At 42.8% G+C, this 26,288-nt stretch overlaps 1 protein-coding gene across 6 annotated transcripts; it reads left to right on the top strand.

The window, feature by feature from the left end:
• Window positions 1-25,976, top strand: FHL2 (four and a half LIM domains 2). 6 transcript variants are annotated; one of them, XM_048495565.1, is made up of 6 exons: window positions 1-95; window positions 14,627-14,801; window positions 18,254-18,428; window positions 22,453-22,622; window positions 23,954-24,140; window positions 25,495-25,976. In XM_048495565.1, the coding sequence occupies exons 2-6, from the start codon at window positions 14,745-14,747 to the stop codon at window positions 25,644-25,646; spliced, it is 741 nt and encodes a 246-aa protein (XP_048351522.1). In that variant the 5' UTR covers window positions 1-95; window positions 14,627-14,744; the 3' UTR covers window positions 25,647-25,976. The 6 variants fall into 6 exon arrangements, with proteins under 6 accessions (XP_048351522.1, XP_048351519.1, XP_048351520.1 ...); XM_048495562.1 differs by having other exon boundaries at window positions 14,627-14,806; XM_048495563.1 differs by lacking the exon at window positions 1-95 and adding an exon at window positions 9,661-9,824.
• The last annotated feature ends 312 nt before the right edge of the window (window positions 25,977-26,288 follow it).

Here is a 26,288-nt window from a genome sequence, read left to right as displayed (position 1 = left end):
GTTCTAATTGCTAAATACATAGTTTGAGTAATCCAATAAAGCAGAGCTTTGTCTCCTCATTCCTTGAGTGGAACACACAGCGGTCACCCAGCAAGGTAAGAGCAAAGAGTCCTCTGCTGACTTTTCATGCCAGAACACGGGGGGAAACAGGTTTTAGGGAATTGTTGGTATTTCACTTTCTGTCCCTGACACACGGCAACATGCTCATACATTTTTACCATTTAGTTCTACTGAAAGCCCACTAGCAGGAACCAGGAGATTACGGGAGCAGGTCTACTCAGATTCCAACTAAGGTCTATTTCACGGGGTTTACTCCCAGGATAGTGCTTTTTAGGATTGCCCTGTAAGAGCTGTTGTTGTGTTAGTTGTTTATATATGGCTGAAAAGACAAAAGTTGACTTGTAGTTTTGCCGTTCATGCCTGTCAGTATCTTTGCCAGATAGATCAGTGGAATGGAGGGCAATTTTGTAACTTTTTCCTCAGCAAAGTTCTAAGTCCACTGAAGACCCTTCTAAAGTCATTGAAGTATTTGGTTTTACAACAGGCTTGTTTTATTGTTCTTAAATTCAGTTCCTCCACTAGTCTGTCTAAAGCACTTTTTCATTTGAAAATATTTTTTTAAAGGGACACTACCCTATTTATAGTTTATGCTCAGTCAATATCGTGTTAGAGAATGTTAAAAGAAGTTGCCTCTGAAAAGAACTGCGGCCACCAATCTCTGGAGTATTTCATCCCCCATTTCTAGTCATTTTGACTACAATCTGTGCCTACTCACTTAGGGATAAGATTATCCCATTGGACACAGAGTGCCTCCCAAGTACATAAACATAGAATCAGGCAGTTTCTTTGATTGTATCAGAAATGACAATGCATTCCTTTTAAAGTTTGGGTTTTTTCCCCCTCCTTTTGACACGTAATATTTTAGAAACTGAGTGGTGCAGAAGTAGCAACATCTCTGGACAACTCTTGGTATTCTTTCTTGACCCTTCTGTCTAATGTCCTTAGAAGATTATCCTGATTATATGTTTAAACAGCTATGCTTTAGAAGCTGTCCCAAAGGAGAAAAGTAAAAGGCATGAGGCTTTTGTGACTGGAGGGGAATTCTTCATAATTGTTGTGCAAAATAACATCAACAGCTGGTGAACACCCATTAGAAAGCATCTATCCCACTGAACTGCTTTTTAAATTGATCTCAAGGGAACAATATTTTTCAAGCGGAGTCTCATTGTTTTGTTATGGCAATGGTACTCTGGGGAACAAGCATTTCCAAGTAGGTAAAGGTGCATTATCCCAGTTTTTTTCTTTTGAATCGTGATTAAAACTGATGCTTTCTGAAACCATTTTTTATTACAGCAGATCCAAATTTAAGCAAACTAGCTTCAAAATAAAAAAAAATTAACTGGCACTGTAGATAACCCACATCTCTAGGAAGGAGGGGACCCTGCTTTCACCCACCCTTTGTCTGAAAGGCTTGGTGAAGATAAAACGGTGAAGATAAAACGGGTAAACTAGCATGCCAGGCTGAATGGTTCTGGCCAAAACCTTTCCTGAAGGGAGTTACGTGCTCAATGGGCAAGGTTTCCTGAATGCCATATAAAATGCTGCACCCGTCTTAGTTATTTTTAAGTGAAATGAATTTCTGTTGGTGAACTATTCCATGATTAGTTCTGGATCCAGCTGAGTCGAGTTGCTTCATCCTAGGTCCAGCTGAGCAAAGCCACCTCATCCTAGAGTGAATAAGTTTCATGGTTCATGAATTTAATTAAATGTGTATGAATGACAGTCGCCGTTCAGTCAACTACATTTTTGGAAATTGCTTGGGCAGCACTTTTCCTGCTCCAGTTCATGGAGAATCACTAGGTTTACCCCCAGAGTTTTCTGCAGTGAATATGATGTGGAAATAAAATATGCACCATAGAAACATAAAGGAGCAAGTTTATTGGACATATGCTTAAGTTCCATACTGTACTTTGTACCTTCTGCTGCATAAACATCACTGACTTTCAGTAACAGTGCAGTGTAATACTGTCCACACAAGATAGGGTATTGCCATACATGAGGCTTTAATTGTTGTTAGCCCTTTCTTGTGCTTTTTGATTGAATATGTGAAATAGAAAGCAGAGGTGAGGAAGTTGTCATTTCCATCCCAGAACCCAGTCTGGTGAATCCTGCCATCTTCCAGGATCTAAACAGTTATTTTAGGCTCAGCTTTTGATGGTTTTCTATTTAAAAACATTATCTGCCTATGCCATTTCCTGAAAGCAATTTTCCTTGTTTCATGGGCAAGGGGAAAGAATAGGGGGACACAGAACAGTCTAGCTGATCTGGAGGAATATGGTAGCCTTGGCCAGCTATCATGAACAATCTTTAAATGGTTTGCATCACCTCTAGATTAGATCTTTGACAAATCACATTTTCAAGGGGAAGAAATAAGAGGCTAGTTTCTGTCTGGAAATAAACCGATGAGGTGGCTCTAGAATTCACAGGGCTGCTCACTTATTGGCCATAAATACCCCAAATAAACTTGTATTTACCCAAATCCCATGCCTGTTGACTAGTTTATAAATAAAGAACTTCTTTAAAATCTTGAATAAGTTGTTCCAATTTTTGAGCACCCAGCTCACACCGCTGCACCATTACTTCAAGGAAGGATAGAGTTAACTTTCCTTCTGAAATTCCTCAGTCTTTCAGCTCATTGGCTAAGTGCAGCAGCACTGCCTTCCTCAAATGAAATCATACCTGTGTTTCCCTGAAAATAAGACAGTGTCTTATATTAATTTTTGCTCCCAAAGATGCGCTATGTCTTATTTTCAGGGGATGTCTTATTTTTCCGCTCCACAGCTGCATGGTCTGGTGTTCAGTTCGACGGGCATGCTTCCAAACAAAAACTTTGCTACGTCTTACTTTTGGGGGATGCTTTATATTTAGCACTTCAGCAAAACCTCTACTATGTCTTATTCTCAGGGAATGTCTTATTTTTGGGGAAACAGGGTAACTGCTGGTTCTCCTCCCATCCATTTCTGGGGTTTCACTGGATTGACTCCAAAGCACTGATTTATTTGGGTGCTCTGCTTCTGCAAAGAGCTGTTATTCTTATTTGTTCCCTTGGCAAAGAAAATTTAGACCCTGCCTATATGCATAATTGGGAGTGTTTTCTCATTACTGATGGCGGGGGGTGGGGGTTCCTAATAAAAAAGATTATGTTAGTGCTTCTCTGTCCCTCTCATCTGAGATATGTTTAAAATATATCCCAAACCAGAAAAAATGCTTTGGGGCTACTATTTTTGGGAGAGTTTTCCTAGAGTTCTTGTATGTGTTTATGGTTTGTTCTGTGTGTGGCTGAGCAGCAGAAATGTGTGTGTGACAGAAAAAAAGAGTTTCCATGATAAACATATTTTTATGAAGCCATGATTTCAAAGGAATGGTTCTTTACTTGAAATTTTGCAGTGTCAATCTGAATAAACAATTCTGACTGAAAGAATGCATTTGAATTCAGAAAACTGACTATATGTAGAAAGAAAAGTAACTGACGAACAAATTGGGCTCCTTGCTCAGCATTACAGTACACCTTATTCTGTGACATATTTTCATGTGGTAAAGCAACGCTAGACATACAATTGATTATGAGATGGTATTCTTTCTCTACGACTGCCAGATAGAAAGTGAGAGATTTAGTCTTGATTTGCTTCTCTGGGAGAATTTATGTTGCTGACTGAGTAGGAGAGAGCAGCCACTGGCCTGCCAGTAAAGATGCAAGACACTTGTTATGGTAATAAAATTGGCCACAGTTTGTTTATTGATTACAGGCTGAAGGAAGCAGAGGCGCAGCATAGGGGACAAATCCTAGTCCCTAGGCATCACGCTTGTTGAACCCAATGCATTCCTTCCCCTAGCCCGAGTGCTGGGGGAACCAGCAGCAGCAAATTAGTGGGAGCCAATTGTGTACTGGCTGCTAAATGAATCTCCCCACGACCAGCAGCCCCCACCTGGGCATGTGGCAATGAGGCCCATCTCACCTCCAAGGTCCCTTGGGGGTCCCAATAATGGGGAGATGGGGCCCACAAGCTCCTCCTCCCCAGAAAAGGATCGATCCCCATGCAAAACCTGCCAAAGAGCAAATACCCTGCCAAGACATTGCTCCCGCCAAAGATTCCTAACTCTGCAACCAATCACACAATACTTGCCGCAAGCTGAGGAGACAGGTGTCCATTTCCCAATCAGAGGCATGTATGCCATCCGGGTGAAACAGGGCTGTGACTCAAAAAGAGATCTCAAGATGTGGCACCGTCCTGCTGCCCAGCGCCACCACATGTTGAGCCTTCCACCTGGCCAAGTCCATTTTATCCAGTGCTCCACGACAGACTCACAGCTTCAAGAGGTATGACGAAAACACAGTTGTGCACAGCAACCTCCATGTCCTCCAAAATGTGGCAGCCAACAAGTCATTCTCACCCAGCTGAAGGATCAAAGCATGAGGCAGCCTCTTTCAAAGACTTCATCCACTACTGTGAGTACAGGGTGTCCCAGTGCATCCCAAGTTGTCCAAGCCCGGTCACAGAGATCATATTGCCCAGACATGGGTTGACATCGCATCCAGAGTCCGCTGTGTACTTGCCAGCCCAAAGAAAAATGCTGTGGCTTCCTTTCCAAACTTTCTTTCATGGACCTGCCAAGGCTAAAACATGGAATCTGTTAGTGGACCAAGCCGGGGCAAATATAGCTCCTGTTGGTTGAAGAATGCCTGTCACCGAATGACCAAATGGCCTGCTCTGCTCAGGAGGAAGCCCCTCATCAGCAGCTGAGGTTGCTGCCCCAATCGGAAAAAAGCGAGGGCCAAATTCCTTGGCAGAGATGCTACCCAAGCAAGCCCTGAGAACACTGGGGGATTGAAACTGGAATAGGCAAGGCACATCAGCATGCAGCAAGAGGGGGTCAGGAATCAATGGCCACATCAAAAGGGATTCAGCTGTGTCCCACACTGGGCAGGGCTGGCTGGGGGCGGGGAAGGAATGTAAAAGGAATGTAAAACCACCCACATACCTCGGGCCTGCTGATCCGTCTTAGAGTAATGCAACCAGATATGCTGGTCCATCCAGACATTTGACAGGACGATGGCCTGGCTACTGAAGTCACGTCGGGAGCCCGATACTAACTCCCCACAGTGAAGGGCCCCAAAGAAGGCCAAGGAAATGGCTGCCCTCAAAAGGCTGACTTCAAATTGGGAGCAGCATGTCTCCGCCAAGTAGAGGGACATATCCTGGAGTAGGTCCCTTGTTGGGCCTGCACCATTCTGAGTGGCAGGGGACCAACTGGCTCCAACCCTCCACTGCCCTCCACTCCAGGAAAGACTTACAGAGGTTAGACAACCCAGCTGCCTAACAGTAGAAGAAAATGGCTGCCATATGCATGCATAAGGTCTTTGGAGTGGGACCCTGCGACCTCAGCTGGACAAGATAAGCACAACACCGCCCCCTCAGTGCCTCTGGGGCCAAGAACCCCAGCCTTCCCTGTGTTATTAGTTGATGCCAAGGCCCCAGAGGTCTTCCAGGAAGCCAATTGAGAAGCTGGTTTGGGCGGGGCGGGGGGCAAGGTACAAAACCTCTTCTCTTGTAAGGGAGACTAGGCATCTGCAATGTCATTACTGGTGCCTGGGAAAAGTGATTTGCTCCACTGGGGCAGGCACATAGGTAACTGTGGTTTTTAAAGGGAAAAAATGTTGGGAATTCATGTGCTGAGCTCACAGATGTAAAAGTTTGTAAAGCTGTCCTGAATATTCTACATTGCAAATCCTGAAATCTAAGTCCTCATTTAAATATTAAGTATTACCTCACTTTAACAAATATATTTAACTAGTAGCAAAGTCCATTGTGAGGAAAAATGCAGTGGGCTCTAGAAAGAGGGGCAAACAAGCATTTCTCCCCCCAACACACACAATGGGCTTTAAGGCTGGTGCGGAGGAAGGGGACCACACAAAGCCCCAGCCCCTCCAGTTGCCCCTGACCCCCTATCCCATCTCCTCTTCCACTTTCACCACTACTCCGCCTTTCCCCCTCACCATTCTCTTCTGGGTCCAGCAGTGAGGTCTTGGTGGCTGTGGCTCTGACTGCCCTCCCATTGGGTATTTGGTCTTTTGAGGTTGAGAAAGGGCATGCAGGAGAGTGGAGGGGCTTATGCCGGGTCCAGAGGGGAGGGCAGCTGCCCCCCCCCATGATGCCCGGGTTGGTCTTTGGACAGGGAGAACAAGCAAAGGAATAGATAGAGAGTGCTACTGGGGCCAGCTTGGTATTTGGGGTGAGGGGAGGGTGATGCTGGGGGCAGTGGGTAACAAACTGCTGTTGCCCTGCCAGTCTAGCTTGGTATTTGGGGCAAGGGAGGGCAGACGGGGGAATGGGGAGGCTGGGCCAGACCCATAGGAGAGGGTGTCCTGCCACCACTGTCCAGCTGGGCATGGCTTGCTTCTGTGTTGGAGGGAATCGCAAGCAGGGGACTGATCAGGTGGTGAGGGACATACTTCCCATCGATCAGGACTTGCTTTCATGGCTGGAAGTGAGTTCTGCACACCGATTGCTGAAAAGTGAGTCGTCGATTCATTCCATCCCTTTGCAGATTATGTCTAAGGATTAAAAGAGAAGCAGGACCAGTTGTTAAAATGTTCCTCCAGTTCACAGCCTTTAGATCCACTGGTCTGGAAAATGTTGTGATGCACAATCAGAGTACTTACAGTCATGGGAGTTTGGTGCTGAGAGGCCAATACTCTTGGCATGCTGTCCAGAAAGAAGGAAGCACGGGTTCTGGTGGAAAGAAAACAATTCAGTCCTAGTAGACAAAGAAAATGAAATTGGCTGGCAGATGATAGCTTTTACAGATTGTCCCAGCAATAGTCAAGGGCCTTTGAATGGTTTCTGTTTGAGGAGAAGGTAGCAGAGAAAAGAGTCTTATAACAGGAGATAGTTTGAAGTAGCAATAACAGTTGATAATGTTTTAGGTATGAAGAAATTTAGCATGACTTGCTGCTTCCTCCCCTCCCCTCTCCCATCTTGGTTCACAGATAAATCCTCCAGCATTGTATTAACACATCAGGTTCATCAGAGTGGTGTAGCAGTGAAGAGTGGTGGAATCCAATCTGCAGAACTGGGTTTGATTCCGCACTCCTCCACATGAGCAGCAGACTCTTACCTGGTGAACTGGATTTGTTTCCCCGCTCCTACACATGAAGCCAGTTGGGTGACCTTGGGCTAGTCACTGCTCTTCAGAATTCACTGAGCCCCACCTGCCACACAAGGTGTCCGTTGTGGGGAGAGGAAGGGAAGGAGTTTGTAAACTGCTTTGAGACTCCTTACAGGAGAGAAAGACAGGCTATATATCCAAACTCTTCATCAATAATGTTAGCACCGCCATCCTCTAGTTTCACAACTTGTGTGAACAAGTTGCATCAACATTCATTCTTGCCCGTCCCCTCATTCTTCTGACAGGGGTACTATCTGAATGGTAGGAGTGGCATGCAATCCTATCTTCCTTATATTTAAATGCAATACATACCTTTCTATGCTTATTCCTTTAAAAAAAAAGTTGCAAAGCTGTTTCAGGAACTGGAAGAGTATCTTAGGCGTTTTCCAGACAGACCTAATATCCTGGGATAGACTCGGGAATCGGGATCATACATACTGGGTTGTTTGTATCTCGGTTTCTCCCTTCGCATGGCAGCCTATTACCATGAAGACCGGGAGGGAGAACTGCAGTTAATTATGCATCAACCCCCAGTTTATTTTCATTTTCTACGCAAACGTTTCCATGCATAATAAACCGGTCCGTCTCCCATGGTGTTTGCATGGGAGCAAGATTGGTGCAGGGTTTTTCAAAAGAACCGCCAATTTAGCGATTTTTGAAAACCCTGGGAGAAGGGAAATCTTGCGGGACGGGCCCGATTTAGGGCTGGAAGCCATGTGGAAGTCGTGTGCAGACCAGGATAGTTCACCTCCCCATCCCGGGATATATGGTCTGTGTGGAAAACGCCTTAGTGACATCACAGGCACAAGCCGGTCAATGCCATCAACCATTGACATTAGTTGCCAATCTTCAAAATTCTGCTAGACCTGCCACACTCCTCTACATCTGAATGCATTCTTAACCAATTACTAAATTTCAGCTTGCAGTGGAAATATTTTTGATACCCTAATAATACAGTTACATGATACAAAGTGATGGGATTTTGTGTAGCCGAAGTGTACTGAGGTCTCAGTCCATTAAACTGTCAATTGTGTCTCGAATGCTCTCTGAAGCATTCCGTGTGTGTATGTATGCTTGTTTGTACGCACACGCTTTGTCAACAAGTCAAAGCTGAATTCTGGTGACCCTGTAGGGTTTTCAAGGCAAGAGATATTTGCAGGTGGTTTGCCTCATCATCCCACCCCTGTATTCCTTGGAGGTCTCCTGTCCAAATACTTACCAGGGTCGAGTTTGAGAGTGTGTGATTGGCCCAATGTCACCCAGCAAGTAGCACAGTGGGGATTTAAACCTGGGTTTCCCAGATCCCAGTCTGAAACCTTAACCACTACACCATGCTGGTTCTCAGCATTCCATATGCAGGCACACAAACGTATGAAGATAAACACAAGCCTTCATACATATATGTGATTCCTGACAGGAAAAAGAACATTAAGGAATGCAATTATATACAGGACAGAGTTTCAATGCTATTACATTGTATTGTGGTTGCCCTGGCAACTTATAAAGGACCCTCGTTCACACTGAAATATTTACATCCTGATATAGGTGATGATTACAAAACAGCTCTTCTGGAGTTAGTTTTTACCATTCTTCTCCCCGCCCCCGCACAATATCTGAGGAATTTTGAGAGCCTGTCTTTCCTATTTCACCATCATTTCTAGCATATGGAATGCATTCCTCTTTGAAGCTGTAAAATCAGAGGGAAAAACTAGCTAAAATTATTGTTTCTCCTGTGTATTGATTTGCTTTGGTTTGGAACTGTGGTCTGCTTAGGAGGACTATACTACACGTGATGTGAAGTCCTAGTTTTTGACGTTTTAAAAAATTAGAATTATGTTGAAACAATTTTGAGCGATTGCTTGAGCTGTGAGGGTTGCATCACCACTTCCCCTTGGACACAACTCTGTACAAGATCACCCCAGCTGCTTTCCTCATCCTAAAGGACAGTAGACAGCGACTGCTGAAAAATTACTCTGAGACGTCCTAATCTTTGACCACCTTTGTAGGTCAAATTACAGCAGGCAATAGCAGGAGTGCAAATATCACCACCCATAACTTCACCAGGTGAAGAGACACCTGACCACAGCAAAAGGGTGTGGGTCAGTCTATGATGATGTGATCCAATATTTACATACTTACAAAATTGTTCTTGCCAAGAACTGTTCAGGCACAGTATGGAATTAAAACCTCATTTCCCCCCCAAAGGGCACTTACAGGAGTGAAAAGCTGGCGTGTTTGATTTATATAAAAGGACTAAAGACTGGACCAATAAAACACAATGTAAGGATTGTTGGGGGTGGGTGGGTGGGAGAGGTAGGTGTGGAGAGGAGTTGTCGAATGCCAGCTGCACTGAGCCTCAAAGATTCAGTGTCTCTGGTGCTTTTATCTCCTTATATGGTAAAATGATACACAGGGGTTTTCACTAGGCTGTGAAGGCAGACGCCTGTTTCCACACAACACAGACAGCTGGACAGAAATTCGGGAGAGCGGCTTGCTTAGGTTGGAGGATTCCCCGGCTTGCTGTGTGTCTCCGCTCTTCTACCCATTTTGCTAATGGATACGATGCTCCATACCAACTCCAGGCAGTAGCATTAACGGTGTGTAAGTAGACACCCCCCTTTTGTCTCCTGACAGCCAGCAAGAACCCTTTGGAAGCTTTGCTGTAAATTACAAAAGGAGATGATGCTAGGATAACATGGGATGTTAAATGAGGCTATACAAAGGAATTTGACGGGTTTGTTTTTTAACTATAATAGTCTTTGTTGCCTACATGGCCATGTAGTAGATTAAAGCGACAGAAGGTTGGTCTTTTGTTTCGGCAAACGTTGTATGCAGAATAGGTAGAAATAATCCTTTTGTATCCAGATACAGTGTTCCCTGGCTGAGCATTATGTGTGAGGAGGCATTGTCTCCATTTCCCTAGATGGTTTTAGCAACCCTGTGCTGTGCTGGATAAGCCCCTGAGAAGGTCATGAATAAGTGAGAGTTCAGATTTTGGTTTCTTTACTCCTCAGTGAATACTTCCTCCTCTTTAGAACAACAAAGGGCCTCATTAATTTTTGCAGCAGCCAAATGCACAGGGGAGAAAATAGCTTTGTCTGCTTGCTGTCACACACGGAATGGCCAAAAGAAAGGGATCACTTAACAATGTAATCTGATGTAGAGCTACTCCAATTGAAGCCCCTTGATTTCAGTGGGATTAGACAGGAGTAATTCTGCACTGGATTGCACTGTCAGGCACATTTTATACTTTATTTAAATCTATTTGAAACACAGCCCACAGCGTTACATTTTTCTCTCTGGGTCTGCATTTAATGTTGACATCTGCTGTGCTTTTACTGCTGAGAAAAGACATGCAAGTCAACTTCAGCTTTCTTGTTAACATTTTACAGACCTACTGGGTTAATGTCTCCATCCCTATTTCTGCCATAATCTCTGAAATACAATGCCTTGGGTTACTGAACCTTCTGGTTAAAGATACTTTTTGGTGGCTGCCTAAAATAACTTTATTATTTAATCAAGATAGATATTTATCATCTTGAACAACAGCATAGGATACATGAGTGAAATACATTTTAAACATATTCCAGAGAACACAAGTTTGGAGCTGCAAGGAACCGAAAGGTGATATGGATTTGTACCATTTGAATCATTTGTAAACATATGTGATCTTTAGTCTCATTGTTCTCCGTGAACAGTGGTCACAGCCCATGACAGCACACCCTTGGCATGTGACAAACTGCATTGGATGAACTTTCCCCATATTATTCTCTTGTTCATTTTCTCAGTCAATGGTCTTTCACTTTTTGAACCACAAAGAAATTTCTTTGTACCTAAAAAGCAAGCAGATTATACATTTTCAAAGCCAGCATGTAAAAATGCTGTTTAGTAGGTCATGACTGTGAACTAGTAAGGAACTAAGTGTGTGTGTGTGTGTGTGTGTGTGTGTGTGTGTGTGTGTGCAGGTACAATGGAGCGCAGGAGCATTTCTTCTCAGTTATTTTACTATTTACTACTACTACTGTTATTATTTTGATTTATATATCACTCTCCCCTTGTGGGCTCGGGACAGCTTTCAACAATTAAATTTATAATCTTAAATAAAAACATATCAAAATTATGAATAAATACAGATTAAAACAAGTTTCACAGTTCTAACAATACTATCGCGGTAAAATACTAAGGGAAGAGAGTGACCCTGGTGGAAAGGGGAGGCCAGAATGGTAACCGTGGCTGCCTCAAATATATGCCTGGTAGAACAGATCTTACAGGCCTTTTCATTTACTGGTATGTCAATTCCCGCTTTACCCTGCTCTGGGGTTTGTTTCACTGAAAAAGGCACATGCCCAATCTGAATATGCCTTGTGGGATAGATCAATAACTTTGCCTCTGTAGAAGCACCCACAGGTTTACAGAAAGGCAGTTTATAAAAGGTGATGGTTCTGCTCCAGTCATGTGTAGTTGCTGACTGGTCCCATCATGGTACTTACTGAAAGTACACAGCTAGGCCCTTCTGCAATGCATATCAATGGGATAAAGGGTACTTATCTCTCATGCAAATAGCAGTTTGCCCAGTGGTGAGATTCAGCAGGTTCGCACCACTTCGGCAGAACCAATTGTTAAAATGATGCTTGTATACAACCAGTTGTTAAATTGTTTGAATCCCACCACCGGAACCGGTTGTTAAATTATTTGAATCCCACCACTTAATTTGCCCCTTTGCAAATACCTCTCCCTCTTCAGATCATCCTTCCTCCAGATTGATTTATTCTGGTTTTTGTGCTTGGGTGGGAAAAAAATTTGAATAATTTGGGAAGCATGGGAGAACTAGTGGAGGGAACCAAGGTTCAAATTCTCCTTCTGCTGATTCTCTGCCTTGCATATTTCCTTTAGCCTAGATAATGCTGTCCTAAGCTGGAAACCTCATATCCAGATAGACAGGAAAGGGAATGTTTAATACAGGAAACAATCCATCAACAAAGTGAAGCATTCCTCTCCGTTGCTACTTTGAGCAGGGCCGTGCCAAAATTCTCAAGCATTGGCAAAGTATACACACTGATCCATGAATTAACTCAATTTGCTCCTGATTTGTCTCAATGCATAGTTGGTATTAGGTTGTGTTAGTGATTCTCCCACACAACCTTTGCATTGCATATGGGAAGTAGAATATGATGCAGTATTGGCCTTTTACAAAAAGGGCGTGCCCAACAATTCCCTTCTTCATTGAGAAGAATGGTACAGGAAACCTTAATAGAACTTGTTTCTGAGAAAACCAGCAACATGCCAACTTCCAGGAATAATTTGGCATTATGCATGGCTTTCTGGAATGCTATAACTAGGGAAAAGCTAATTTCCCAGGAGAATCAGCTGTCCCCAGCTCCTATTTCCCCACAACCCCTCAGGCTCCTACCAGCCCTAGCAATAACTCTTGCTGTGTGTAAACATAAGAATGAATTGTCTGTAAGACTGGTTAGGCTGGGCGTGTGCAGAGAGAGAGAGAGAGAGAGAGAGAGAGAGAGAGAGAGAGAGAATATGGTCCTAATATGGTTACCAACCTCCAGATGGCACCTGGAGATCTTCCACTATTACCATTGATCTCTGGACAACCAAGATCAGTTCCCCTGTAGAAAATGGTTCCTTTGGAGGATGGATCCTATTGGATTATACCATGTTGAAGTCTTTCCCATCCCCTAACTCCATATGCCCCAGGTTCCACACACACCCCCCACCCAAATCTCCAGAAATTTCCTCAATGCATAGCTGGCAACCATAGGTCCTAGGTCTACCAATGAACTTCAGGGCTGAGTAGAGTTTCGAAACCAAATTTTCCAAGCCCCAGTTCAGCACTCTTATCACGATGGCCCCTTTCGCACATGCAGAATAACGCACTTTCAATCCACTTCCACAATTGTTTGCAAGTGGATAGTGCTACTCTACACAGTTGCAAAGTGCATTGGAAGTGGATTGAAAGTGCGTTATTCAGCATGTGCGGAAGGGGCTTATAACACACTAACACTATTCAAGTGAATACTGTATTGCCAACTACCTTGTATAGTTAATGATCTTCATGTTTTCAAGTATCTTCATTCCTTTCTTCCTTGCATGGATTTGACATTTTGAATGGAAAATGGATCCTGGAATTCTCGGGAGGAATACCTAAAGTTCTGAAACTAGTTTGTGCCAAGTATTGGTAGAGGAAAGGAAACTGATACATTCATTTGCTAGACTACAACACACACCCATTGTAAATATTTGGATTTCTGCCTTTGAAATAATGACAAATTTTAGATACCAATTCTAGATACCAAGTGGATTATAAAATTGTTCAGGGACACAAACTTAAATCTAATGCACGCTCTCTAGTGTGCACCACTAAAAACCTTGAATGACAACTATGTTTTAGAACAGAGTGCCAACAGAATATCATGAGCTACAAGTGGTCACAAACTATTTTTGCCTTAAAGAAATACAACAAGAATGGAACACTAATCTGTATTGAAACTCCCAGCAGCAAGTACCAGAGCAGTTGCCCCTTCAGTAAGAATTACTGAGACTGAAGGAGTTTTGCAATTGGTGTTCTCAGATCACCTGATTCCCCAGACCAAGAGAATTCTGGATTGTGGAGCTAATATCTTGGCTTGAGCTATTTTCAGTTCTCTCTTTAATCACACAAAGGTGAGGGAATTGGTGCCTGACCTATATGTCTCCTGTGGTATTTGATCCTAAGGTGCTAAACTAACGTCATTTGCTCTTGAAGCTATTTTTTCCTTTACAGTGATTGAATCATTTGAGTTAGGTAAACTTAGCATTGGAGCCAAGTTTAGCTTGCTGAAAGAGCCTTTTCTACAGGACAGAAACAAAGAGTACTTCCCATTTCCCCTTCCCCTATGATTCTCCCTACAGATGCAAATGAGATATTAAAAGCCAAATTGAAAATCTAGCATAAAGTAACCAGTAGAGCGTTGTTCCATCACTGCCCAGGACTACCAGAGTTCAAATGGCAATGAAGCACAATGGAGGAGCAAGCAAGTCACTAATCTACCTAGTAGACTTCCTAACCTTTCAACCTGGCAATGCCCCCTGTCAGGCATCAGCAAAAAACAAAGCATAGCCCATAGGCACCAATTGTACTAAAAACACAGGGTGTTTGTTGTGAGGGGGGAAGGAGATTGTAAGCCCCTTTGAGTCTCCCACAGGAGAGAAAGGGGGGATATAAATCCAAACTCTTTTTCTTCTTGAGGTAGAAAACCTTATGTAAGCTCATTGGAGGGATGGAATGGCATGTTGCAAAAATAAAAATAGTGATACGTGACTAATAGTACATAGCTAACCCCACCACCCGGAAATTTTCTGTACTGATACTGTAACCTGGAGCTGTTTGTTTTCTTGTTGTTAACAGGCCAGCAGAGGCCTAGATGCCAAGATGACAGAACGCTTTGACTGCCACTACTGCAAAGAGTCCCTCTTTGGCAAGAAGTACATCTTGCGGGAGGAGAATCCCTACTGCATCAAGTGCTATGAGAGCCTGTACTCCAACACCTGTGAGGAATGTAAAAAGTCTATTGGCTGTGATTGTAAGGTACCTTGGGCATGCCTTTCATTGTTCTAATTCCGGTGTCACTTGGCTGTTACACTTATTTCAAGCTAGAGGGATTTTAAAATGAAGTTGGGTATGTAGTAATGGACTCTGCTTAGATTCAGTTTGGGGTGCTGTTCACGCATGGGGATTGCAACCTTTTAATTGCTGTTGTTTTCTCCTGTTACTCAGGAGAACACTGTGGTGCACTGTCAGCCCCTGTCTGTATGCATGTGCAAATATATACGTGCAGAAATATTTTCCTAACCTTTCAGGGAAAGAACCCCCCTCCACAATCTCCTGGCCAATCACATATATCACATACTTTTTTCATTCCCTCGAGAAAGTCTTGTTTAACAGAAACATTGAAAGATCAGATAACAACTTGACTCCCCCAATCCAGCAATCCAAGTTGAAAAGTTCAGTTGATTAATTCCTCATTGCTTGCCTTGAGATGAAGTTGCTTGAAGCTTGGCCAGGCTCAGAGATCCTTCAGTATCAACATGTGCAAAGTGCCCAAGGGATTTAGGTCAAAATCAAACCTTGGAAAAATATTGCTACCCTATTTCTGCTTGGCGGCTCAAGGAGTCGTTGCATATTTGCAGTTTTGGGGTGTGTTACAGGTGCCACAGGGCTATCTCAAAAAATGGCACCCTCATATTTATTTACTTCAGTTATATGCTGCCTATCTCTCCAGTGCTGATGAAAAGCAGCTTACATAATTTTTTCCTCTCCACCAATTTATCCTCACAAGAACCCTGGGAGGTAGGCTAGCCTGAGAGTGTGTGATTGGCCCAAGATCACTCAGCAAGCTTCAATAGCAGCGAGGGTTTCGAACTTGGATCTCAAAATCCTAGTCCAACATTTTAATCACTATACCACACCATAACTAACAAGATAACAACTTGCAAAGAACAGTTATTGAAAATCCTTTACAAAAGGAAGCATAAATATTATTCTTTTGAGGATAAGGCAAAGTCTGTGTTCAAGATTCTTGAATTTATATAGAAAAAAGTCTGAGCTTGATCCAAAGTTTGAGCTGGTACAGAACAGATTGACAGAAAAAGAGCACTGCCTCCCTGTTTCCCAGCAGTACCCTTTGCTTCCTGAAAGGTCACCGCTGAAGGCTAGGAAGCCCTCCTGAGCAAAATGCCACACAGGTTGGGGAGATTGCAGGCAAAAGAGGTAATCAGCACAAAGGAGCAACTTCACCTGCTGTTCTGTTCTTCAAATCTTTTCCTTGCTGCCTGGCATTTGGTTCAAAAGGCTCTCCAACTCCGAGCAGTGACTTTTCATAAGGTGTAGGGTGGAAAAAGAATATCCACTTCTACAAACTCCTTCATTAGAGAACGTTCAGGTCTAATTCACAGGTCTTGACTACCTTAATTATTTAATCAAATAACTTTTAAACAAAATCTTCACAGACCACTAACATTTCCATCGCTCTTCTAGCATTTCTGAGATGGAAAAACATGCACAGCTGTAACTTTAAAGGCCATTGTAAAACAAACAAGCAAACAAGAACTACTAGTGGGCTGTGTATGTATTCATGGTAGCTTTTGTTGACAGCATGAGGTCTGCAGGGAGGCCCGCCACACGGGATGGAAATAGCAGCTGCCATCAAAGAGGATTCCTTACCTTTATCAATTAACAATGTGCGATCAAGTCACAATTATTCATGACAACCCCTTGACCACAGGGTTTTCAAAGCAAGAGGTGAGAATGTACTTTGGCCATTTACACATGTGCTGCCTCCTTCAGATTTGAATTTATGCATGTGTGGTCTCCCTCTGGGTCTGAATCTCACTAACACACATTCTTCCGTATCTTCAGCACTCAGATGAGTGAAGCCCTGCTATTTCTGAAACCTTTTTAAGCACAACTTTTTCCCTCCCTTCAGAGGGAAGGCGAAGAAAATCCATATGTATTACCATTTCCTCAGGCTTTCTTGCTCCTCTCCATCTTCCTCTGCATATACCACTGATCACAAGGGCTAGACCAAACATGGCAGGAAAAAAAGGGGGGAGCCAGGCTTTTCTGGTGAATGGGCTAAAAAAGGCTGGTTGTTTTCAAGAGAAGTGGTGGAATTCACGCCATTGCAATTGATGTGGTGTATTGTGATGCCAAGGTTGGGAAGAAGAGAGCAGCGAGCCAAGAGCTTGGGAAGATGGCAGTAGTGACCTCCCTCCTGACCATTTACGCATGCCCTACACATGTGTAAACAAAAAACCACAGGGAAACCCCACAGCAAAGGAAACAGCTGTGGGGTAACTAAGGCATGCATACATGGCCTTCCTCTGCATAGTGGCTCCAGTCTTCCTGGGAGGTCTCCTATCCAAGTGCTAACAACCACGAACAACCGTGGTTAGCTTCCAAGCTCTGATGAGACCGTGCTAGGCTATCAGGGTACTAGTGAATAACTCTCCCCCCTCCAAGTTTTTAAGGCCACATTTTGTTCAATGTTAACGCTAATAATATCACAGGACAATTGCTGGATGCTGAGTTTTTCTTAGCATCTTGTGTCTTAACACTAGGATCACAGTGTGTACCAATGATACGTCTCTTCTGACGGCATTATAGACTAAAAATTAAATAATTCAGATGAATCTGTAAGACTGGGTACACTTTCAACAACAAAACCAAGCTTGTTCTTTCCTGTAAAGAGATCCATTTGATAGATGGTCTCCTGACAGAACATACAACAAGCTTTAAATACTCTGGGATTCTCTTTCATAAACATTTTCTTTGGCATCAACAATTCAGCTGCCTTTAAAAAGAAAAAAGTCTTCACAAGAGTATGGTTTTAGACCATGGTTTTTACTAACTTAGAAAGCACTCTAAAAATCTATCCAATCCATAAACGTTTTATGTTATAGTCTATAAACTCCCAGAGCTGTTTTTGAAAGAAAGCCTGAAGTGCTACTCTAAACTGAGGAACAAAGTTAAGATTAATCTTTGCTACTGTGCTATGTTAATCTCGGCAGCTCATAAAAAGTCAATATACATTTTTGCCATTGATTGCTGTCATGCTGTAGTTACCATTCAGTATAATTATTGCTCTGGATTTTGACTAAATCGAATTTTTATTGTTGCTGATTACTTTTGTACTACTGGGCCTATGGAATGTTGGGGGACTTGGTTTTTAATAAATGATTTTGCCTGAATGACTTATGCAAATGTAGTGGAGAGGTTCTTTCTTCCCTGCAACCAGAATCTAGTTCCTCTTTATGATCAACCATGGCAATGCACAGCTATGTAAACTACACCAGGCTCAAAAAATTCCAAGGAAGGGAACAGGAAAGGCAGAAATAGGTATTCAATTTTGGCGAATTTAATGTTTACAAACTCAATAATAAGTATTTGTTTTTGACATTTCAAGTATCCATGAGAAACCCTTCCAAGAATTCAGCCAATTCATTAAGCATGCTTTGTGATTTGTGATTTCTACAGGATCTTTCCTACAAGGACCGGCACTGGCACGAAACCTGTTTCCACTGCTTCCAGTGCAAGAACTCACTGGTGGACAAGCCTTTTGCTGCTAAAGAGGAACACCTACTCTGTACTGAATGCTACTCCAATGAGTACTCTTCCAAGTGTAGCGAGTGCAAGAAGACCATAATGCCAGGTTAGGAGTTAAATGCTTTCAGCTCAAGGGGGTGGACTTTAGGTACCCTGCTCCAGAGCCCTCAGGAACCAATGGGAGTCTCTTCTCAAATTCTGTACCCTCTGACCTTCTACAGAAGGAAAGGGAACATGTCCAAGTCACGTACCAAGGATTCTTGTTTAAACTTCTCTCCCAAACCCATACTATTGAAGACTTTGTTCTGCTGCTACATGATTATTTTAGAAAATGTATACACTGCTTTTCCAGAGACCTGTATCTTTTATGTTCTATGCAGTCCCCCATCTTAGGAACCCCAAAGAATGATAATTCTTTGCTGCTACCCTGTTTCCCCGAAAATAAGACATCCCCTGAAAATAAGATGTAGTAGAGGTTTTGCTGAAGTGCTAAATATAAAGCATCCCCCAAAAGTAAGACATAGCAAAGTTTTTGTTTGGAAGCATGCCCATCAAACAGAACACCAGAGCATGCAGTTGCGGAGCGGAAAAATAAGACATCCCCTGAAAATAAGACATAGTGCATCTTTGGGAGCAAAAATTAATATAAGACACTGTCTTATTTTCAGGGAAACATGGTAGTAACTCAATTATAGTAACATTTAAGCAAGACAAAACCCAAAGGCAAACAAATAGGTACAAAACAAAACAATGATTTACAAAACAATTTACCACAACTTACTGAAATAGAACTTACTTGAGGCAGACAATATTCTCCATAGTATTTTAATATTAAAGACTATTTTTAAAATTAAGGAACACTTGTATACTGTTCAAAGTGGCCAAAGTTGAGAGTACAGTTTTTAGCATTGTAAGAAAAGAAAACTGCCCTGCGCACTAGCTTGCTCACCACCCTATCACTGTGTCCCTCTCATGGGCCCTTCCGCACATGCAGAATAATGCACTTTCAAACTGCTTTCAATGCTCTTTGAAGCTGGCGGAATAGCAACATCCACTTGCAAACAGTTGTGAAAGTGGATTGAAAACGCATTATTCTGCGTGTGCGGAAGGGGCCATGGTGACCGGGAACTTTTTAAAGCGTGAATATAAATACTTAAAATGATATCAGAATGCAAGCAGTCAAGTAACTCAGAAAGGGCAAGAAATAAGCCCTTTCTTAGCATTAAAACTGATTGTGAATAGCATTGATTCATTCAGCTTATGCTGTCCCCAAGCTCCCTCTTGACATCCTGAATCCAGGCTTCAAAGCAATGGGCCAATTAAACATGCTTTGATGTTTGTTATTGCAGAGGATGAAATAGCTTGGAGATGTGACTGTTTTTACTGGAAGACTCTTGAGCAAAGTGTATTTTTTTACAATTAGGTCAGGAAGTTAGTATATGAGCAGCTGGTGATCCCTGCTATGAAAAGGAGAACATTTTGAATTGGCCTTCATCTCAGTGATCTTCAGATTAATTTTTATGCTTGATGAGCCATGACATTAAAATTAGAAGGGTTTTAGTTATATGATAGGAACATGTAAACCACGTTCTGCGAGAGCATGAAAAGCAGATGGCCCCAAATCAGTCAGAGTTCTGTAACTGATACAGGGCCTTTGATTTTCCTCCCCTACCCACCCCCAACAATCCACTATGTCCCATATATAATGGCAAGAACCCTAGGCTGTATATAGATATCACATTACAGTGCTTATGGTGAATCACAGAGACATGATTCAAGGCTTAAATAAAACAGTGCACCCTAATGAATGTAAACAAAATTAAGAACTGAATGAAAACTTGTGCTAGAGGATCAGGCAGCTGGAGATGGGAAAGACCTGAGACCCTGGAGAGCTACTGTCAGTCTGAATAGATTGCCATTGATGATCCGACTGACTAAAAGACAGTGGCGTACGGCCCTAGGGACATGGAATACCCCATGTCCCCGGGCGCATACCTTTTGGTCACGTGGGGGGGCGGATGGCCCCCCCATGTGACCAAACGGGCAGACCCTCTTCCCTGCCTACAAGCCTGCCTACAAGCCGAATTTCCCTCGCGCCCAGCTTGTAGGCAGCGCAGGGGAGTTGGGCAGCCCCTTTTCCCTGTCTATAAGCCAGGCATGAGTTTCCCTTTGTGCCCAGCTTTTAGGCAGTGAAGAGGGGCTGGAGCAGTGAAGTGGGACTTACTCACGAGCAAACCACACGTACAAATAACTTTTAACTTCTTGATGATCTGTCCTACTGCAGCATCTTCTGCTTTAAGTTTCAGCAGAAGTCTTTGCTATTTTCTGCCAATAATGTGGTATCATTGGCATATCTCAAATCGTTAATGTTTCTCCCCTTAATTTTCATTCCATCTTGATCTAAATAGGATCCAGCTTTCCTTTCATGTTCTGCACAGAGATTGAAGAGATAGTGAGATAAAATACACCCTTGCCTAACACCTTTGCCAACTGGAACCCATTCTGTTTGTCCATATTCTGTCCTAACAGTAGCCTCTTGTCTAGAGTACAGGCTGCACATCAAAACAATCAGATGCTGTGGCACACCCATTTCCTTAAATAACAGCCATAGCTTTTCATGATCCACAACAGACAAAATCTTTGCTGTAATCTATGAAACACAAGCTCATTTTCTTCCTCAATTATTTCATATGCTCCAGTAACCAATGTAAATTTGCAACATGGTATCTGGTATCTCTTACTTTTCTGAATCCAGCTTGAACAACTGGCATTTCTCTTATTATACATCGTAACAGTCTTTGTTGTAAGATATTGAGCTTCACTTTACTTGCGTGAGAAATTAATGTGGTCTGATACTTGCTGAAGTCTTTGACATCTCCTTTTGGAGGGGAAATTGGAATGTGTTTCTAGTCTTTGGGCCACTGTTTTGGTTTCCATAGTTGTTGACATAATCTTGTCAAGATTTTGATGGACTCCGTTTCTGTGGCTTGGAACAACTCTATTGATAGTCCATCTGCTGTATTTTGGCACTATGAACTTTCTCATGTTTTTCTTCAACTTTATTCTAATTTTCAATATGAACAATTTATAGTCTGTACCACAGCTGACTCCTGGTAATAATTTAGCAGACATAAAAGAACTTCTCCATCCTCTGCTTCCAATGACATGATCTCTTTGATTTTTATACTGGCTGTCCAGTAGTGTCCATATATACAATTGAATTGTCTGTTTGGCTGACTGAAACATGTGTTTGCAATGAACAAATTGCTGTCCCTACAGAATTCTGTAGGTCACTTTCCTCTTTCATTTTGTGCTCCTGGCCAAATCTGCCAGCAATGCTTGAGGCTGGTTTGTTTCCTACTTTTTCGTTCCAGTCACCTATGATTTTTAGCACATTTTCTTTAGCTGTATGATCAATTTCTTTCTGGATATTTGCATAAAATCATTCAGGTTCTTCCTCACCAGCATCTATAGTTGGGACATAAGCCTGAATAATGGTTAATGTTGAAAGGCTTTCCCTGAAGTCTGATATTATTTGGTAAGACTTTGCATTATAGCTCCTCACTGTCTATGCTACATCTCACTTCACTATTAAAGCAACTCTGTTTGTTCTGTTATGATTCCCCCAGTAAAACACTTCGTAATTTTACTACTGAAAATGTCCCAATCCAGTCTATTTTCGTTCACTCACTCCCAGGATTGAAATGTTTACGCATTTCATTTCTTGTTTTACCATTTCAAGCTTACCTTGATTCATGCTTCTCATGTTCCTATTATATAGGTCTTAGGAGACAGAGCCTTCAACCCAAACATCTACAAACTGACCCAATTCTTGTAACATAACAGAGAGGCCCCTTCTGCACATGCAGAATAATGCACTTTCAATCCACTTCACAACTGTGTAAAAGTGGATTTTGCTATTCCGCAAGTAAAATCCAGCTGCAAAGTGCATTGAAAGTGGATTGAAAGTGCATTATTCTGCATGTGCAGAAGGGGCCAGAGAGATGGGGCATGATTTTTTTTACTACCTTTTCCCCTACAACACTTTGAAAAATAAGCCAAAACAAATTAGTGCCCCATTTAAATACAAAGCAAGAAATGTGGAATTTTATTCTGTGGTCTTCTCTTAGGAACTCGCAAGATGGAATATAAAGGAAATAGCTGGCACGAGACCTGTTTTATCTGCCCTCGATGCCAACAACCAATAGGAACGAAGAGTTTCATTCCGAAAGATAATCAGAATTTCTGTGTGCCGTGCTATGAGAAGCAGTTTGCCATGCAGTGTGTCCAGTGCAAGAAGGTATGATTGTCTATTCCTTTTTGCAATGTTACATTTTTAGCATTGCTTTGCGATGAAATGTGTAAGCATCAGCCAAAGGTCAATTCCTGGTTCTGAAATCTGTGACATTTTAGGTCTATCCAATTCTGCAAAAGGCAACGGCAGACTGCTGAAATGATGAAGTATATCAAAATGGCAAATACTTCACATTTCATCTACTTGACATAAGCTACAGGTAATAGGTTAGCGGGTCATCATATAAGTCATCACCCAAAGAAATTCGTAATCCACAAAGATCAGAGCAAAGCCAGGATGGGAATGTTGAAAGGAGGCGTATGGCCTTGAGAAAGATTAAATGGGGTTTAAATAAGAGAGATCAATGTTGACTAAAGCATGCTGGAGGGAATGGGGAGGGAGGGAATTGCCATTTGAGGTTGGGAAAGGTCAAGGGCCCCCACCATCCAGGCTTCAGATGAGGAACTATTCTTTGGATCTTGTATCTTTCTGTTTTTGAAGCAAGTCAACACATGCTGTCAAAGCTAGCTAAGCGGCTCAGATTGATGTACCTGGCTCTCCCTTTCCACATGTTAGGATGAGGGAGTGAGCATTGTATCAGAATGGGGTTTCAAACATGAATCTCTCTCATCCTAATCTGGAACTCTAATCACTAGACCACAACCCTTTAGAGAAAAAAACTCTCAGCAATTTTTTAAAAATCCCTGTGATATTTTTAATTAGGACAACCAAAAATGCCACAACGCAGTCTGCAAGCTTTGCATAGTATTTGTGTGTGTGTGTGAGACAGAGAGATTTTGACTGGTTCTAATAAAAGGTACCACTTTGCTTTTGGTTTTGGATGTTGCTTTCCAGTGGTGGCGAACCTTTGGCACTCCAGATGTTATGGACTACAATTCCCATCAGCCCCTGCCAGAATGGCCAATTGACCATGCTGGCAAGGGCTGATGGGAATTGTAGTCCATAACATCTGGAGTGCCAAAGGTTCGCCACCACGGCTTTAGACTAAAGGGGCTCCCAGCCACTTGCTCCCATTAAGCAAGACAATCAACAATTTAATACTGCATGTATGCAAGAGTAGACCTTTGGAGTCTGCTGAAGTGGTAAACTTGCTTATGAATAGGAACAATTGTTGGAAAATGTACATTTTTCCAAGAGCTAGAGTGGTCCCACTGAGCAAAGAAAGGCAAGGCATAAATGCTGTAAATGAACAAAAATAAATAATATTTCTCATTTGAAAAGCCACCATTTATTTGCTGCCTCAAATACTGGTGAAGTGAAAAAGAAGCAGAGCTTTTTTTTTAGATCATCCTTTTCTTCTACTGCTAATTTAACAGCCCATCACTACAGGAGGGATTACTTATCGAGAGCAGCCATGGCACAAGGAATGTTTTGTGTGCACTGGATGCAAGAAACAGCTGTCTGGGCAACGCTTCACTTCCCGGGACGAATTTGCATATTGCCTGAACTGCTTCTGCAGCCTCTATGCTAAAAAGTGTGCAGGGTGTACCAATCCAATAAGTGGTAAGTATCTTACTACAACTTAGTTTGAAAACTGATAGGTTTAACCCACCCATCTACCCACACCAAGGCAAATAATTTCCAGGGGGAATGGGGTAATATAATAGGTAGCCCAATCCGGGGAGGGTGGGGGGTTGAGTCCTGGGAGCAGCCTGAGCCCATGGCATGTGTTTGCCATCCTGCTGGCATAAGGGGCACTAGCAATTGTAAGCTAGCGGCACCAAACTTTCAGGGTATCTTTAGGAGCCTCTCCTGATGATTCAACCCAGGTTTGGTGAAGTTTGGCCCAGGGTGTCCAAAGTTATGGACCTTCAAAGGTGTAGCCCCCATCTTCTGTTAGCTCCTATTGGAAACAATGGGGGATGGGGCGCCCCCTTTGGGAGTCCATAACTTTGGACTCCCTCAACCAAACCTGGGTGGTATCAGGAGAGTCTCTCAACAAATTCCTGAAATTTTGGTGCCGCTAGCCTAAAACTGCACCCCCTGCAGGCCAAAACCCCCCAAAACACTAAAAAATAAAAATAAAAACCCAAACGGGGGTCAGAGCTTCATACATGTAATGGGGGGTTGAACTTCGATACACCCTTACCTACATCCTTGCTTTTGCGTTCATAAGATTCAGGAAGTAGATCATCTTTGGTGTTCCACTTTTCTTGCACAATTTTCCCACAGCTCTTTTGCCTGCCATGTGGAGAAGGCTGCCTGAGGACCCAGTCCATCAAGCATACATGTTATTTCTTGAGAAAATTGACAGCTGGAAGAAATAGAGGGTTGACTCCTATGAAGAGTAAAAGAGAGGAATTCACTCTTCCACTTTGCTCTTTGTCTGCCCCCCCCCCCCCTTCCCAAATGAAAAACTGCTACTGTGGGTTAGAGAGTTTGGAAAGAGGGGAATGAAAAGCCAGAAGCAGCAGCAAAGGAAAACTGGGAGATGTTGCCCCTGCTTCTACACTTTTTAAACATCTTGCTCCTTCACAGAAAGGAGCTCATGGAAAGCTGGAGGTAGTTCACTGTGACAAATTTTGGTTTAATATTTCCAGTACTTGAATACTCTAATGCCGTTCCATTGCTGCACAGCAGCTTCTCAGAAGTATCAGCTTTTTTTGTTTACGTAGGAGAGGGGAATTTTTGCCCATTTTTCCCTCTTGCTGACCTGAAGGTTTGGGGGGACATGACTTTGGGGAGGGGGGGAAAGGCTGCCATGGGGTGGAGCGTGGAAGTTGCTCTGCTCTAGTACAATGCTGTTCATGCTGCTTAAGATGGAAGCCAGCATCTGCACCTGGCTCCCCCAAAACAATCAGGAATCTCCTCCAAACCTCTCCACAGCTGCTTCTTATAACCTCTTTTGCATTTACAGGGCTTGGAGGAACCAAGTACATCTCCTTTGAGGAACGCCAATGGCATAACGACTGCTTCAACTGTAAGAAGTGCTCCCTGTCCTTAGTAGGCCGTGGCTTCCTCACAGAGAGAGATGACATCCTGTGTCCTGAGTGTGGAAAAGACATTTAAGACTTCAATATGGAATAACAATAAGCTGCGTACATTTTCTAAAATAAGCATTGACAGTGGGTATGGACTTTGACAAGAAATGAGAAACGTAGTGTCTTGTTTTCAACAACATATAATCTCAGCAGTTAACTTTTTATTTTCTAGCTTGTGGAAATGCACTGAAGGAGAAAGTAGGGGGTGAGGTGATTTTGACATCCAGTCATGCCACCAGAGGCGTAGCTACCAGGGGATGTGCGTTGCACCGGGCGCATGCCTGGGGGGCACAAAAATTTAGGTTTGTTTGTGGTTTTATTTGTATTTTTAGTGTTTTTTCAGTTTATGGCCTGCAGGGGGCGCAGTTTTTAGGCTAGCAGCACCACAATTTCAGGGATTTGTTGAGAGACTCTCCTGATGATACCACCCAAGTTAGGTGAGGTTTGGTTGAGGGGGTCCAAAGTTATGGACTCCCAAATGGGGTGCTCCCATCCAATGGGAGCTAATAGGAGATGGGAGGCTACACCTTTGAGGGTCCACAACTTTGGACCCCCTGGACCAAAATTCACCAAACATGGGTGGTATCATCAGGAGAGTCTCCTAAAGATACCCTGAAAGTTTGGTGCTGCTAGCTTAACAATTGCACCCCTGACAGCAGGCACCCCCCAA

The sequence above is a fragment of the Sphaerodactylus townsendi genome, linkage group LG04 (genome assembly GCF_021028975.2).
Source record: "Sphaerodactylus townsendi isolate TG3544 linkage group LG04, MPM_Stown_v2.3, whole genome shotgun sequence".
Classification (NCBI taxonomy): Eukaryota; Metazoa; Chordata; class Lepidosauria; order Squamata; family Sphaerodactylidae; genus Sphaerodactylus; species Sphaerodactylus townsendi.
This window is presented reverse-complemented; position numbering and strand designations above follow the sequence as displayed.